The sequence below is a fragment of the Numida meleagris genome, chromosome 4, assembly GCF_002078875.1.
Source record: "Numida meleagris isolate 19003 breed g44 Domestic line chromosome 4, NumMel1.0, whole genome shotgun sequence".
Lineage (NCBI taxonomy): Eukaryota > Metazoa > Chordata > Aves > Galliformes > Numididae > Numida > Numida meleagris.
Window position 1 is genome coordinate 79,647,600 of NC_034412.1, and position 18,321 is coordinate 79,665,920.

Consider the following 18,321-nt stretch of genomic DNA (forward strand, 5'->3'; position numbering starts at 1 on the left):
AAAGAAAGGAAAGAAAGGAAAGAAAGGAAAGAAAGGAAAGAAAGGAAAGAAAGAAAACACCCACAAACAATATACTGGCATGATGACTGCATAAATCACTTGATCACTGCTTAATGGATTACTTACTTTGTAAATCAGGCTGTCCACTAAAAGGTCATGCTGAATCACATTTGACTTAAGCTGCTCATAATACAAGATATCCTAAAATTGAAAATATTATCATCTTCAGTCTGAGACAAAACAGTAATTAATGTTTAAACTAAGAAAGATGATTTTTAATAATAATAATAACAAAGAAAAATTAAAAGCATGTATTAGACTCAAAGTCTCACTACGTAGTTCAGGAAGCATTCTATCACTGCTTATCCTGCTTCAGAAACGAGGCATATATATGAGACTTCATAAAGTGAATTCCCCGTTATGTTTATTCATATATTACATAATTAACAGAATCAGAATGAAGGAAATAATTCAAACCAAAGATTCTCATCTTCCAACTTCTGGGTCACTATACAGTCAAAAGAGTTTCAATGCTTAAAATCACTGCGATTTTTTTTTTAGTTGTAAACCTCTATTTTCATACATCTATTAATGAGTTCTGTCATATCTTCCAGCATTAGTGAGCTGCTGCAAATATTTTATATCAGTTTAATATGAATCTACATTTTTAAAACTCATGGGAAGATTAAATGATAATACACTACTAAATATATCAAAAATCTTGTGAAGAATACATGTAACTCAGACTTTTTTTAAAACTTCAATTACTTCCTGAATGCATATATAACATAAACAAAGGGGAGACAACAAGAAATCAAAAGAACAAACATTTCTTTGCTTTTCTGTCATGGTTTTATGATTTTTGGTTATTGGTACTCCACATCATAACACCATGTAGTGCAGTGGGAGCTAAAGAGTTAATGCTCCAGCTATTCCAGAACTACATTTCCCAGGGGACTTTGCTGCTCTGTTACCGTTTCTGTTCAGAGGGAAAGATAAAACTGTTCGCATATCACGAGACATTCCCTCTTCTCTGCCCGTCTCTCATCCTGGCAGCATCTCGCTCCCCAGCCGCCTCACCATTGGCGTTACACTAAGGCCTCTTTTCCATTTTTGGACACTCTCTCTCATTTTATTGGATTTATTAGCTTAAATTGCAATTATATTGTATTATATTGTGTTATTTTGCATTCCAATATCTTATTTAGTAAATTAGTTTGTTTCTCCCCAGATCATTGCCGCTGTTTTAGGCCCATCTCCCTACCCTTTTTCCCTTTTCCCTTTCCCAGAGCATGGGCCCATGGGTCCCCCGCCCCAATAGTCACTGAACCAGGCCACACCTGCCCGTAAACAGTTGACATTTTTGGTGGAGAATGCGGGCCAAAGCTGCTTTTTAGCTTTTAGCATGAATCTCTCTGCTCTCAGAGAGCTTCATTATCAATACTGCAGGTGCTGTAACTGTAAACGTGATCTTGAAAAGTCCAGGCAGACTGCCAATATTCTGGGATATTTTGTAAACTTTTTTGGCTGCTGCTAGCTTGCTTTTATAAAGAGAAAAAAAAGATTATTCTGATCTCTCTTTTAAAACTGCTTCCAGAGGGAGCTGCTAATGTTACAGAACTTGTGATTTTTAAACCATCTCCCAGTCTCTCCCTTGAATCCTTGATGTGTTTTTTGAAAGCTCATCTGATCATGTTGTCAATCTCCCTGAATGTACTACTCATCATTTTACTCATTTCACTCAGTACCTATATTTTGAGGAAGCCTTCTCCAAAGCCATAGGATACTGAGTGGCAGGGAGTGTGGAGAGTCTTGGGAGAGACTTTAAAGAGATGGGCATCACCAGTGTCATGGAACTTTACTCCTGAACACCTGGAAGATCCTGAGAGTCTAAGCAGATACTTGAGACAGGGATGTGGCAGCTCAGGTAAATCTGAGGAGGCACAAATTATTTGAGGCCTGGCTCATGCTTATCGGGCCTTATTCAATACTATCCCAGAGAAGGAGAGAGTTTTTGAAACTGAGTGAGAGAGCTTCCAAGCTGAAAGAGAGAGTCTCCGACAGAAAGTACTGAATGAGCAAGAGAGTCTCCAAACTGACATGCAGAGTTTCCAGGAGTGGGTTCGAGCTGAGAGGGAGAATCTCCAAGTCGAGAACAAGAGTCTCCTAGTCAGAAAAGGGAATCTACGAATCTGGCAAGAGTGTCTCCGAGCTGAGAAAGAAAGTCTCCAAGCTGAAAAGGAAGATCTCCGATCTCAGCAGGACATCTTCCGATCTGAATGGGACTCCCTCCGAAATGAGCAAGACACCCTTCAAAATGAGTGGGACACTTTACAATCCAAGCTTAACAGTCTCCAAACAGAATGAGACAGCCTTCAATCTCAACGAGACAGCCTCCAAACTGAACAAGATTCCCTCCAATCCAAACTAGACAGTCTTCAATCTGAATGAGACACTCTCCAATCTGAACAGGACGCCCTCCAATCTAACTTTCATGCCATCTGATCTGAACACGACCTCCTCCTAACAGAAAAGGCGGTCCAAGCTGAGCTTGAGATCAACTTGATCAATCACAGGAGGCACTACAATTGATGTCAGGTGAACTCATTTTTAGGCTCCATGACTTTGAGCTACATTTAACCCCTCTGCAAGTTTATGTTTCAGCCAGTTTAAAGGTAACTGAAAGACTGGATAGAGTTGAGAGTAATCAAGAAGATATAATGGAGGAACTGACTACTGTGCCTCATGACAATAAACCTGATGACAATCAGCATTATCGAGACACCCTACGGGAGGGGCTGAGCAATTTCTTTTCCTCCCAACCTGCATCATCCAATGTCTCAGCTATTAGAAGAAGACGTCCTCCTGCTTGGGCAAGTGACAACAGTAAGACTATGTCGCGCATTGCCTTGTGGCGTTACCTACGTGACCATGGAGAAGACATGAAGAAGTGGCACAAAAAACCCACTCCTGCACTACAAGCATGGGTAAAAGAACTGCTAGCCAGATCAACCACCGAGGCAAAATCCTCCGCTCCAGTTGCTGCCGGATGCAGCAAAAGCCGTAAGGACCCTGATCAGAAGAACAAGGGAGGAAACAAATAGAGGGGCCCTGCCCCCAGCCGGGGGGGGGAAGGGATAATAGAGTGTATTGGACTGTGTGGATTCGATGGCCTGGCACATCAGAACCACAGCAATATGAGGCACTGGTGGGCACTGGTGCACAGTGCACTCTAATGCCCTCGAGTCATCAAGGGACAAAATCAATTTATATTTCTGAGGTGACTGGGGGTTCCCAAGAGTTGACTGTGTTGGAGGCTGAAATAAGTCTCACTGGTAAAGACTGGCAAAAACATCCGATTGTGACTGGCCCAGGGGATCCGTGTATACTCGGTATTGATTACCTCAGAAGGGGACATTTCAAGGATCCCAAAGGGTATCGATGGGCCTTTGGAATAGCTGCTGTAGACTCAGACAACATTAAGCAGCTGTCGGTTTTGCCTGGCCTGTCAGAAGATCCATCTGTTGTGGGGTTGCTACAAGTAGAAGAGCAACAGGTACCGACTGCCACAAAAGCGGTGCACAGACGGCAGTACCGCACCAACAGGGATTCCTTGCTCCCCATTCATAAGCTGATTCGTCAACTAGAGAGCCAGGGAGTGATCAGCAAAACTCACTCATCTTTTAACAGCCCCATATGGCCAGTGCGTAAAGCCAGTGGAGAATGGAGGCTGACGGTAGACTACCGTGGCCTGAATGAAGTCACACCCCCACTGAGTGCTGCTGTGCCGGACATGCTAGAACTCCAGTATGAACTGGAGTCAAAAGCAGCCAAGTGGTATGCCACCACTGACATTGCTAATGCCTTTTTCTCCATTCCTTTGGCCACAGAATGTAGGCACAGTTTGCTTTCACCTGGAGGGGCGTTCAGTATACCTGGAACTGTCTGCCCAAGAAAACACAGCCCAACCATTTGCTATGGGTTGATTCAAACTGCACTGGAACAGGGCGGTGCTCCTGAGCACCTACAGTACATTGATGACATTGTTGTGTGGGGTGATACAGCAAAGGAAGTTTTCAAGAAAGGAGAGCAAATAATCCAAATCCTTCTGCAAGCTGGTTTCACTATTAAGCGGAACAAAGTGAAAGGGCCTGCACAGGAAATTCAGTTCTTGGGTATTAAGTGGCAAGATGGACATTGTCACATCCCAATGGGTGTGGTCGACAAAATCACTGCCATGTCTCCGCCCACTAATAAGAAAGAGACACAATCTTTTCTGGGCATAGTGGGTTTTTGGAGAATGCATGTTCCAAATTATAGCCTCATTGTAAGCCCCCTTTATCAGGCGATGTGGAAGAAGAATCATTTTACATGGGGCCCTGAGCAGCAGCAGGCTTTTGAGCAGATTAAACAGGAGATAGTCCATGCCATGGCCCTCGGGCCAGTATGGACGGGACAGGATGTTAAGAACATCCTCTACACTGCTGCTGGAGAGAAAGGTCCAACCTGGAGTTTGTGGCAAAGAGCCTCAGGAGAGACCCGAGGCCAACTCCTGGGATTCTGGAGTCGAGCGTACAAGGGGTCCGAAGAGTGCTATACTCCAACTGAGAAGGAGATCTTAGCTGCATATGAGGGGGTTTGAGCTGCTTCCGAAGTAATCGAAACTGAAACGCAGCTCCTCTTAGCACCTCGACTGCCAGTGCTCAACTGGATGTTTAAGGGAAAGGTTCCCTCCACCCATCATGCTACTGATGCCACTTGGAGTAAGTGGGTTGCGTTGATTATGCAGCAAGCTCAGATGGGGAACCTCAATCATCCAGGAATCTTAGAAGTGATCATGGACTGGCCTGAAGGTAAAAAGTTTGGAACATCACCAGCAGAAGAGGTATCACGTGCCAAAGAGACCCCACCACACAGTCAATTACCAGAAAATGAAAAGAAATATGCCCTGTTCACAGATGGATCATATCGTATTGTGGGGAAGCATCACAGATGGAAATCTGCTGTGTGGAGCCCTACACGACAGGTTGCACAGGCCACGGAAGGAAAAGGAGAATCAAGCCAATTTGCAGAGGTAAAGGCTGTCCAGCTGGCCTTAGATGTTGCTGAACGGGAGAGGTGGCCAATGCTTTATCTTTATACTGACTCCTGGACGGTGGCAAATGCTTTTTGGGGGTGGTTACAGCAGTGGGAACAAAATAACTAGAAAGAGCTTGCAATGGGAAAAAAAAATACATTACATATTGCACTATCATCATGTAATTCATAAATACGTCTCTGCCATTATGCCAACAGTTGAATACTACTGTTTCAAATTGTTTTAGATGGATTTGAAATAATTTATTAACTAATTTATCAGTCCCAAGGCCTTACTTCACAATTTTTTTTTAATTTAAACGTGTCTCTCCAGACAACACACAGATGTTTATATATTACCAGATTTACATAATATTGCTGATTCCTTTGCAAAAGATGGAAGACTGGAGTAAAGATTTAAAGAACAAAAAAAGAGAAGCAAGATGAAATTTCAAGACAGCATTATAAAAGGAGAGAATGAGAAAAAGTACAGAGAAGGCTAAGGAACATTCCAATTGTTCTTTGCATTGATCAGAAACTCTGAAGTGGTGAATAGCGTACACTTAGAAAGTTATTAGAATTAATACATTACTAAACTTAATTTGAAATGAGGACAAATGCATTATTTCTTAAGTACTGGTAACTACCACAGGGAATGAGGAGGGGAAAAAAAGAAAGAAGTATAAATAGCACACAAATTCTTTACAAAGGGTGACACAAATATTTACTAAATATAAACTAGTAGCAGTCTGAATGTAGCACAGTTTTTAAATGCTACAGATAACTAATATTCATGTTAGAATTTTAAAGCATCAATACTGTAGTCTGTATGATAACTAATATTCATGTTAGAATTTTAAAGCATCAATACTGTAGTCTGTATAAGTGCAGCACTGTTGAACAAATCATCTATAAAGTTTTTTCTCCTATCTCAAACAGCAGAACATATTATGACAGAAGGAGCTAGCCAAAAAAACAATAACACTTTTTTTTCCTGCTCAGCATATTGCGCAATTAACTGTTTCTGCTGCATACACAAGTAAGAAGCATAAGATGCCTTAAAGATATTCCACAAGCAGTAATGTGTTTGATATTTCACAAAGCTTACAACTAAGGCAGCATTCGAATCCTTTAAGAAACATCTAGCCAATTTCTCAAATATGCATAACAAAACAATAAGAAGAGTTTTAACTGTGAGAAAATACTAAGACAGAATGGGAAGAAGATGAGAGAGGTTTGACCTGAGTGTCAACTTCTCTTTAAAATCCAATCATCCAACAAGATTCCAAAATACAGATCCTTAAGACAGAAAGGTGATGAGCTCTGAAGCTCCTGAAGATCACTTCCAACACTGGAAGGAAGTCCAATTAGAACATTCCAACATTAGAGGTAGACACTGAGCTAGGATCAGCAGTTCTTCATCTATAATCGAATATAGAAGCTGCGATAAATTTCTTCTTGATTGTCATTAGACTCCCATGTAATTATGGGCCAGTTGTTTAGAGTAAGATTCAATAAAGCATAAATTGCTCATTTTAAGGCACACAGGCTGCTTACACATTGCAAGAGTTAGGCAGCCCAGAATACCAGTGAGAAAAAAAGAAGCCTCTCCAACAAGAATGGTGTTACTTCATATGGTGACAATACACAGGGAACCCCCCCAAAAAGGTGCATCTTGAGCCTTTCAAGAAATGAAAGGCTTCTGTCCAACAGGAAACCACAGCTTGGAAAACTCCAATTAACAGATTTTCCCTTTCTTGCTGGGGAAGTTTTGGTGAAGCTCAGAATCAGAACTCCAAGGATATTTTATATATATAGTACAAATATAATGTCTTGAGCCACTCCTCTGTGTTCTCTTTATAGTCACTAAGTACTTGCAATTTAACTAGCTTAAGATAATACAAATCATGCTTCAGTAGCATCTAATTTTGCAGATTATGAAATCACCCTAGAATTATGAATTTAGATCAGATGGATTACATCTTCAGGGAACTGTAATGTCAATAGTAAAAGTACCTGAAGTTACTGTCCTCAAAGTTCAACAGCAAATAAGTGACATTTTTACTTAAAAATTCCCATTTAAAAGAAAATGTTTTACCCATCGTTTTTCAGATTTATCTGTTAACCTCTATGCCTTGTCTGTCCATTTGTGAAGCAGAGATAATAGTGTTTTTGTGCTATTCATAGACCTGTGAAGTTTCATGAATTAATGCTCGTATGCCAATCTGAGCTCTTAAGTTGCTATGTATTTGTAACTAATTCTGTATGTTTAAATTGCTTTCATTTAATCAGACTTGAAAGACAAAAGGATCAGGTTGCAATAAATAGTTGTTGTAAGTCTACATTATTTTTAGTCCTTACAGTGCTCTCAGGCATAATTCACAGAAAACATTTTAAAAAATACAATAAAATCCCATGCCAGTTATTAATGTAAGTCAAATACAGTCTCAAATCTCTGCATTTTACTTGAACAAACTAAATTCTGCTACCACAACTCTGAAAGCCAAAACAATAATGTATTGTTTAGAAAACAGAAGCAGCAGCAGAGAACATTAACAACTTCATCATTTACAAGTTGTTTGTATAGCACAAGGCTGCACTTTTTTTCCTGGGTCCTTTTGTTTTGTTACTGAAGGAACACATTAAAAACAAACTTTTCATTGAATGCATTGAGAAGAGTTAATTTAGCGGTATCAGATGGATCTGTCTGTTTCCCAGGAAATCTTACATAAACACAACAGAAAGAACAGGCATCAAAAACAAACTGAATGCTAAATCCACCCACACTGACTCTGCAAGTGAAGGTTAGAGGCAATTTCAATCATAAGCAGAGCTCAGATGGGTGTCAAGACAACATCAGAAGAATAAGAGCAAAACCTGACGTTCAAATATGAAAGTATATATCAAAATAATCAAATTATTCATTTTAGAAAAGATTGAAAAATATTTCTAAATTGAAAACTAATTGTCTATCTATATATGTACATACACATACACTTTAGGGTTTGCTTGTAGCAATTTAAGGTATGGTCTCAGCTTTCCATTTTATAATTTTAAGGAATCTTAAAATATTACTCCATAAAGTATGCCTAGAAGTTTAAATAAAATAAAATCCAACCAACAATCATACAAGAAATACAGCCACAATTTATTTTACTGAAAAATAACTAGCTAAATTATATCACATTAACATTTGAACTGCAGAATATTTAGAGACAACATAATGCCCAAAATACAGCTGACAGTTTTTCATGTGTTACCAGTAAAGAGTGCATCAAAATGCATATTATCTGCCTACTTATCCACTACATTTTGAAAGAAAAAAATATATAGATATAGATGATGCAACTGAATGTGCTCATGAACAGATTTTAGCCGGAGCACGTGTTTTGTAAAACTCCCAGAGAGAACTGTCCCTGTTTATTCATGAAAATATATATTTTCTATTTCTGGGTATTCTAGGCTTATAAACAAGCAAGGAATTGGACACAAAGCTCTATGCTTGAGAACAAATGTCCTTTGAAAGTGTTTCTGTAGCTATTTTGCCCTGGAGAGGCAATGTAATCCAAGCTCTGTAATGGATAATTTTTCCCTCAACACTTCCTACTGTGGGATTCATTCCAATCTGACGACAAAATTTGGAGTTGCCCTTCATTATTGGTAACAGCTTGTAACTAACCCATGTAAGTTTTAGAATACTACTGAACTTGGATGAAAAATATTCAGAATAGCCACATTCTGTCTCATTAAGCAGAAAGTCAAAGGCAATTTCTTCTTTTAAAGAGAAAATTAACAACTTGGCTTTCCTACCAGCAGTGACGCAGAAGCATCTTGCAAATGAGGGAAGCCTACAATGTAACTACTCCTACTACAATGGCACAATGAAACTCATGACTGAACAGTACTTGATGAAACAACCACCCATCTACTGTAATTTGAGAAAGAGATTCTAATAACCTAATGTTTTCTGTTATCACTTCCTCATTTCTAATTCTCCAAAACTGCCTCAAAAAATTGTAAAAAGAAAGTGATGTGAAGGCAAAGAGCTATCTTTTGCTAGACATGGTGAACACACTTTCAATTTATATGCAAAAACAAGAATTCTTCTAAAAACACTCTCGGTTGAGGTCACACTGTGGCTCCAAGGCACCACTTAATGTTATCTCTAATGCAGTGTTTTGCACTAACCTTTTCCTTTCTGAACTAGCAAGCTACTAAATTACATTTTATGTTGGCTTACCAGGGTCCATAGATTTTCCTGTTATTATTACAAATGTTAAAAAATCACAGTTAAAAAGTAATCATTTAAGTATTTTGTCCTTTCATCTCAGCAGTCAAAATAACTTGACATTAAATTGAATTACTGTGCTGCTTTATGCAGACTTAGAACAGACTTAGTGTTTTGATATGCAAGAAATGACCTCACTGGATGTACAAAGAACAGACTTCTGTACAAGAACAAAAAGGATTCATAAAGGATGCTGCACAGTGCTCATACCACAAGTTTACAAGACAGTTTCAATGCAGTTTTGCTTATGGCATCAAAGAACTGTTTGGGTTATGATCCAAAGCTTGGTGTCCTTTCAGGAGACACCTGTGAAATGTAAAATACATCCTCAGTCACAGAGACAACAGTGCTGCTGGCTTCTCTGCTGTTTGAACAGGAGAGGTCTGAGTGGGAATCTAAGGCTACTGATCCTTAGCTTATTAGCCCTACTGATGTTACATACTGTTACATAATGCCCTATTACAAACTTAGCACCTGACTTGTTCATTATGTTTTTAAACCTAGGAAGTTACACTCAGTAAAAGCTGCATAAAGTAAAGCATTACTAACTTCTTTGTGCTAGACTTCTCAGAATTAAAATTTTCAACCTGTTAACTCAAAACTGTACAAAGGAAGAAAAAATGTATGAAATAATAAAAAAATCTGTTTTCTAAGCGCTGTTTGAACGTGAATGCAGTGGATGAACAACAGGTTAACAGAAAAAAAAAAAGGAAGGGGAAAAAAAAAGAGTATTTAACAGATTCTGAGTAACTGTATCCCATCCTTCTGATGCAATGAATGAGACAGATGTCCCACAGGAAAACCTGTGACTGTGTGATTCAAGATCATATGACAATATATATACACACACAGCAAATTGGATTGTCTGTACAGACTATTAACTGTGACACTGTTTGGCTTTTAAATGTCTGACTTCTCAACCTTAAAAAATGCTCTTTTAAACATAGTTTCTCTAAAATGTACCATTACAAATGAAAACTAATAAACAATTCATTGCTAGGCAGTGTATTTAAAAACCTCTTAATAACTGTATGTAGAACTACAGTTGCTGATTATGATGCTAGACTGCCAGTACCATCCCTTACTTGGCTGTGTACTAGCTTTACAGAGGCTGAGCTTTACTGAATAATTTTTTCCAAACAACAATATTTGATGCTAGCACACACATTACCTATCATACCAAACACTTTTAACTTTTTAGATTAAAAGAAGGAAATAATGATTATTTTGAGTTACAGATGCACATATCTATAAATGTAATAGATCCTAAACTGCAGATTAAAAATATTACAGCAAGAAATCCATGCAACCACACAATTCAATTCTAGCAGAGAAATAATACACAAGAAGTAGAGGGGAAAAGAAGTGTTAGATAGACCAATACAGCCTATATAGAACACAATAGACTATAAAGCAGCTCCAAGTGTCTGAAAACTGCTTTGCTATGTTTTGCAAAAAATGAAGGGGTACATGCAAGAAGGTCTCAGGTTGTTAATATTCTGGAAATAGTTATATCAATACTTCTGTGAAACGCTAACAAAGCATAAAATGAACTATGGGCATTCAGCTTATAACACAGCTACAGGAAGCCATGTGCTATCCCACCTGTGTACAAGCAGTCTACTACATCTCTGTCAGAAATCATATCCCTTTAATGTATTTTATTCGTAGTACTCAAAACCCATAAAGCAACTATAACTAATAGCCCAGGATAACAAACACTATACTACACTATGCAGAAGTAGCATTGGAAAATGAGAAAAAAGGTTCTGTCACGTTTTAAAATTTCAGCTTAGCATACTACGCAAGCATTCATATACACTTACACAGTGGATGTGTATTGTCCAATATAGTGTATCTTTCTACACTTTCAATCATTTCTGTTCTATGTGGGAAGATGTGGGAGATTTTTATTTTTTTTTTGCTGTTTTCCAGTTACTTATTTCAACAATTTCAAGCTGTTGACAAATTTGCAGTTTTACATCATTTCATCCGTCCTCACTTACCACTTTTTCTTGAGGTTATTGTTACCATTCTCTAGCTGCTTGACATCACCTCTGTAGAGATCTTTCAGCTGCTCCACAAAGCATTGTCTCACCGGTAATTCCTTACATATAGCCAAATAAGATCAATCTCAAAGTTCTGAACCCTGCAGACTATCTCCTGAAGGAGAATGTCTACTGCACTCAATCTCAGAATACTATCATAGAATCATAGAATTAGCTAGGTTGGAAAAGACGTACAAGATCATCCAGTTCAACCATCCACCTACCACCAATAACCCCACTAAACCATGTCTCTCAGCACTATATCTAAATGTTTCTTGAACACCTCCAGGGATGGTGACTCAACCACCTCCCTGGGCAGCCCATTCCAGCGCCTGACCACTCTTTCAGAAAAGTAGAATTTCCTAATGTCCAGCCTAAATCTCCCCTGGTGCAACTTGAGACCATTCCCTCTTGTCCTGTCACTAGTTACAAGAGAGAAGAGGCTGACCCCCAGCTCACTACAACCTCCCTTCAGGTAGTTATAGAGGGCGGTAAGGTCTCCCCTGAGCCTCCTCTTCTCCAGACTGAACAATCCCAGCTCCCTCAGCCACTCCTCATAAGGCCTGTGCTCCAGACCCCTCACCAGCTTCGCTGCCCTTCTCTGGACACGCTCCAGGACCTTGATGTCTTTCTTGCAGTGAGGAGCCCAAAACTGAACACAGTACTCGAGGTGGGGCCTCACCAGGGCTGAGTACAGAGGGACAGTGACTTCCCTACTCCTACTGGCAATACTGTTTCTGATATAAGCCAGGATGCCATTGGCCTTCTTGGTCACCTGGGCACACTGCTGGCTCATGCTCAGCCGAGCATCGACCAATACCCCCAGGTCCGTTTCCTCCACACAACCATTCAGCCACTCTGCCCCAAGCCTGTAGCACTGCCTGGGGTTAGGCATGTACATATGAGTTGCTGAGTGTGTAGGAAGTTATCACAAATATGATGTTAGGGATAGTATGTTAGCTGTGCTCACATGAATGTCCATGTGCATTAAGTTGGAGATGCCTTACTGTTTACTACAAGTAAAAACACATACACGAGCAGATGTGATCAAACAGCAAATGCACTGTGCTGTAGCTTGCCTAATGCTGAATAGAGTTAATACTCTCACAGCAGAGGCTAACTTTTTGACAATATCTAAAATATTCACACTTCATGCATACTATAAACACACCTTAAAAACTACTAAAAACTAGAGTTAACTCCTAAAGACATAACGGTATTCCTGACAACTACATTAACAAACATAGCTTGTTCCTCTTTAAAAAGGAAAGCAACTGTTGAGAAATTTCCACATCAATTTCAGGAACTAGATTTTGATAAATCTATTTCTGTACTAGCTCATGCTTTACATGAACATAAGATGAAATATTTTATTGTTTTATTATTATTGAATTTCAGTCATCAAAACAGAATACTTTTTTATTTTTATTGAACTATTTCACTTTCTACATTAAGATAAAGATGGTCTTAGAACACATTGGACTTAGCAGAATATAGATACAGTGTAACCAACAACATTAATTTCACATGAATAATACTCCTGCTCTCTTAAAGAGAAAGGCTTCTAAAGTTCAAGTTGGTCTAATAATTTAATAGAACTTAGATCTCGTGATAAGCATCTTGATTAAGATTTACAATATTTTGTTATTATTTCAACAGCTCTTTCTTCTACTTACCGGAAACAAAAGACTACCCTAGTTTTTCAAAAAGAATAAACTACATAATTCAAATTCCAGGCCAAATAATTTTCATAAAGACTTGTTTTAGCACAACTACTTGCTAAGAAAATTGTCAATGAACAGGACTTGGGTTTATTTTTAAGGATAAGGTCTTATCATTATACTCTGTAGTTACCAGCCTCAGAGGTGTAAGAAAGTGACTACACCTTCAAAGGACATGAAATACAGTAAAATTGTCACATTTACAACTAAACTTACATCTCTGCATATTGTATCAAAAATTTTGTTAAAAATTTTTTGTTTCAAAAATTTTGTTTCAAAAATATTGTATCAAAGATCTTCAGTTCTGCAATGGCTTAAATAAGGATTTAACTTCCTATGGTATGAATATACTAGATATACTGATTGTCTTCTAATACTGCAACAGATTTCATTCTTGAAGACTTTAGTAAAACACACAGTACTATGAAAAAATGCTGCTGTACAAACAGGCATGAAAACAATCCACTAAAGCAATTTACAAGATATGTATATGCAGATTACGACTGGTTCTAACAACCAGGAAAAAAGCATATATGTTTTCTTTTCATAGAACTTAAGAGAGTTTCAGTCTTCCATATGAGACTTCTTTCTTGTCCCCTTTCAAAAAAAATAAACAGTACCACTAAGGAAAAGCTCAGAAGCTAGCTAGACCAAAAAAATAGTCTGTTGCATAGTATTTTGCTCATGTACTTGCTGAAAAAATTAGAGAAGACCCTAAAAGACTTCACCACAACACTGAGGTTTCTGAAAGGAATGTGTATCAGTTAGTGTGAAAACTCAGTGGAACATTTCTGTTCTTGAAAAAGATCACTAAAAAATGTGTTTGCACACACGCCTTCACATTTTGCTCTCACTTTGCCCCTTACCTCTGGCTGATTAGAAATATTCAGAATGAGGGCCCATAGATCAGCTCGGAGTGCTGTTGGACATCCCTGACGAACATATTGCTGAGCTGCAGCACTATCTTGTTCTGCTAAAACTGTAAAAAATGAAGCAAGTAATAAATAACTGTAATTCAGGATTTCCAGTTTATCAAACTATCAAGTACTTTATTTTTAAATTATTTTTTAAGTACTGAAAATCAAATTTATACCAAGAATAACAATGTTCTGTAACACTTCTTTGTATTTGACATGGACATTAGTGTGAGATACAAAAATAAAAATATAAAAGGAATAAAACACTGTATTATGAAGAAACATTATACTTCATTGAAATTTGATGCCTTCCTTTTTTCTGCTTATGTAGTTTATTACAGTTTCCTGTGCAAGCAATCGTTTGGAAATATTTATTTTAGGTGATGTTTGCTATATGGAGAGAATTCAAGCATTTATTTGACAAATAAAACACATACATGCAGGTAACAAAGAATGCAAGAGAGTAAGGTTAGTACTTGACCTATCTAACTGTTTGAGTGCAGTTTAGCCCTATAAACATGTAACAAGAAGATTCAGGAACAGGGTGTACACTCTAGTTTACCATGTTGTAAACATTAACTAAAGGGAAAATATCTAAAAGGTCTGGTCTTCACAACAGAGTTTTGAAGCAGCTCCTTGGGAAAGAAAGCAATTGACATTCTACTGTTAGTGACAGAATAGCACTTAATTGTCTTTACTTCAGCCTAGTTGCAGCTGCTAGGCTGACATCAAGTGGAACAAGCAGCCATATATGGCCACAAAATACTCCTGTATGAGTGGTATCTTATCAAATGTGAGACCGCCACTTACTTTGCTTTTTTATCTCCCCTATTTTTATGTTAACTGTCTAGAGATGGGTTTGGGAGAATATTTCTGTGAGCTCATTGACTTTCGCAAAGTATTTGAATATTTTGGAAAGCACTGTGAACCATAATGTAAATAATTTCAAGATAGAAAACGTCAATTTCATTGAGGAATTTATGATACTCAGATTGATTTGGGATTTTTCAGCTTGATTACTAGTCTGCGATTAAAAAACTAAGTTGTGATAGACTGTAAGACCAAAAAACTTAAACAACTGCCAACAGATTGCTACTGTTCTGGTAGTGAGAAGCTTCCAAATCTCCATCCTCCAATTTTTCCAGCAGTTTCTCAGAAACAACTTGCTTTTCTAAATTTAACTGTATATTATATTCACCATATCAGTCTTGTAATGGAAGGATGAGGTAAGATTCAAAAATGAATTGATTCCTCTCTTTTTCCCTCTTTTTAAGTACTGAATAGAATGGTCTGCCAATTTTCTGTTTAACCTGCAGAGCTCTAACACAGATGTTGTGTGATCTCCTTTTCTCCCCCTTAAGAGCAAAAAGAAAAGACATTCCTGCATTTCCCACAAAACTTCAGAAAAGACTGTGACTCATCGTACTATCTGTGTTTACCTTGCCATTTTTTACCGAGACACAAAGTATGAAAAAAATAGCTTTTTTACATACAAGTTTTTCAATACAATAATGGAATTACAAATTAAAAAACAATACAGGCAGCTCCTCAGACTAGGTAATATTTTACATAAGAGAAAATCAATGCATCTGTGACAGGCAAGGTCATAAACAACATCCAATGGAGCATGGAAAAGGATTCCCCCTGAATGAACTTAAATATTCACGGTCAAGACTTTAGCTTACTGTTTTACAAGATTCTGTGTTTTTGCACATATAAAAAGCTAAGACAATCTGTGTAATAGAGCCTGCTCTACACAGACCAGAGATGAGCATTAAAAATTACACTGTGTGTGGATTTAAAACTCAGTAAGTTTGAGCAGAAAATTTACTGGGACAAAATAGAAAAGAGCTGGGATTGTTTAGTCTAGAGAAAAGAAGGCTCAGGGGAGACTTTATAGCTCTCTTCAGCTACCTGAAAGGAGGCTGTGGTGAGGTGGAGCTTGGCCTCTTCTCCCATGTAACTAGTGATAGTTCTTGAAGGAATGGTCCCAAGTTGGGCTAGGGGAGGTTCAGGTTGGATATTAGGAAATACTTCTTCTCCAAAAGAGTGGTCAGGTGGTGGAATGGGCTGCCCAGGGAAGTGGTTGAGTCTCTGTCCCTGGAGGTGTTCAAGGAAGCTTTAGATGTTGTACTAAGGGACATGGTTCAGTTCATTGATGGTAGGTGGATGGCTGGACTAGATGATTTTGGAGGTTTTTTCAACCTTGGTGATTCTATGATTCCATGAAGATGGAGATGGACAGTACCCTAATGAGTTGCACTTGGAACAGAGAACAGACAATGGACAAAAGAAGAACCACAAGAGAAGAAATACAGAAAGATCATTGCTTGGTTAGTGAAACAACAAAAGGGGATGGAGGACTTCTGGAATTGCATCAACCCCCTTTTTTTGTTTGATAATGTTTAACAGGAATTACAAGAGAGAGTAACTAGTGGATACTAGTGGATTTCAAACATTCCTTGTACGTACGCCCCTATAAGCAAATCTGAACTAAGAAATGTTTATTCCTTTCCAGATCATTTCTCATCCTTCAAGGAAACTCCTGAACATTTTCAGAAAAAAGGTGTATACATGGTGGTTAAGTACTACAATATTTAGCAAATAACCATTAAAACATTCTGTTCTGATGCACAGACATAAAACCCATTACGCTAATGAGAACTGTGTATGCAGGGACAGGAGTCCAGAATCTTTTGATTTTAAATTGAAATTCAGCAGTGACATAAGTTATCACCAAAAAGCTGTGTGTCTATGCTTCCTATTTAATTTTAATGAAATATCTGTGGAACTATTTATCTGATAGCTACTGGTAGACTGCAATGGTTTCTTTTCCATCCTTGTCTAAATTACAGTGATATTATTGACTATGTTTTGTTCTAGTCTGCCTAACTTGTTAAAATTCTTAAGGCATATGAGATATAAAATTAATACATGTATTTGTAACTACTCTGGTTTTTTGTTTTTTTTTTTTTAAACAGATGGAAATAGATGCTTACCTTTTTGTCCAATACGTACATGCTCATTTTCAAAGAACTCTAGAAAATGAAGAGATAGAGATGAACTGTAAATATTAGATAAGAAAAAAACCTAGTAAAATATTCTATATTTTTTCTACATATCTCTAGTAGTAAAAATCAACTGAATGTGACATCACTAAGAATTGCATTGCATCAGCATCAATGTTCCTTTTCAAGGAATAATACTGAAGAACTTTTCTTTGAGAGACAAAAATACAAAAGCAGCATTATGCTGCAAGAACTAAGACTTTCAATTAGGTAAATTTCCATTTTAAGAGAAAAACAACTTCATAATATAATGTTTTTCATTTTTGTACGCAAACACCATTTTAAGACTTGGTTCTACAGGAATAATTGCATACAAGGAAAAATAACAGAAGACATTTGTATATACGTATACATGTTAGCAGTATCGCACTACAGGGTTGACTTAAAATTTTTCAGTATTTTCTGTATTTTTGGAGACAGGCAATTTTGTCCTCTAGTTTTCAAATACCTGAAATAAACTTATTTTCAACTGAAGCTGATGATTTTATATCTTCTTCAAATCTGATCCTTCTGTACTTGAAATGCTGCCTATTATTAGCTGTATTTTACCAAGAAAATTGCTACAATCCTAGTTACAGAACAAACATTTATGGTTTCTTGTGAAAGAAATACACAGATTATTTGATATTTGCACAGTATTCTATACAGTGTTCTAATTAAATGAGTGAAGCACAGTATTAGCTAACCAGGAGGCACTTGCGCTGAATCATCAACACCCAGCTGTCCTATGTTTAAGTCTAGTTCACTGAAGTCTTCTTTCTGAAAAGAAACAAAACCATAAAAAGAAAATTAACAGTGTTTAATTCCCTAAATCACAAGATTTCTTCTGAAAGTCTAAACGCAAATATTTTCTACAAAAAACGTATTTCTTTTAAATGCATATATATGAAATAAGAGCTCAGGTTTTTAAAAAGAGAAGAGTCTCACATCAATCCTTACTCTAGTTTCAGTTTTCAAGTTGACTATGAGCTATGCCTGAATGTAATAAAGTAGAAGACAAAATATTAGGTTAAGGAACTCTAATTCCAAGCTGTTTCTCAACCCAGATGCAAGTTTTTCTACTGGCATAAAACCCTGACAAACCTTATCAGTGGGGCATTAAGAATAGCTCTCCTATCGTCCAGTGATAAGACTTATATACAAGCAATTCCTTTCATTTACAGTCTGAAATTATAACAGGATTTAGAATGAATTTATAAACTG

General features: G+C 37.5%; 1 protein-coding gene across 4 annotated transcripts in view; it reads right to left on the reverse strand.

Annotated features, from left to right (window-relative positions):
- Positions 1-18,321, reverse strand: part of TBC1D19 (TBC1 domain family member 19) — a 52,384-nt gene that overhangs the window by 14,002 nt on the left and 20,061 nt on the right. For all 4 annotated transcript variants that reach the window (XM_021395608.1, XM_021395609.1, XM_021395610.1 and 1 more), the window contains 4 exons: positions 17,805-17,877; positions 17,050-17,088; positions 14,000-14,112; positions 127-201 (listed from right to left, as the gene is read on the reverse strand). In XM_021395608.1, the coding sequence (XP_021251283.1) occupies positions 127-201; positions 14,000-14,112; positions 17,050-17,088; positions 17,805-17,877 (300 nt within the window). The remainder of the gene's footprint in view (positions 1-126; positions 202-13,999; positions 14,113-17,049; positions 17,089-17,804; positions 17,878-18,321) is intronic.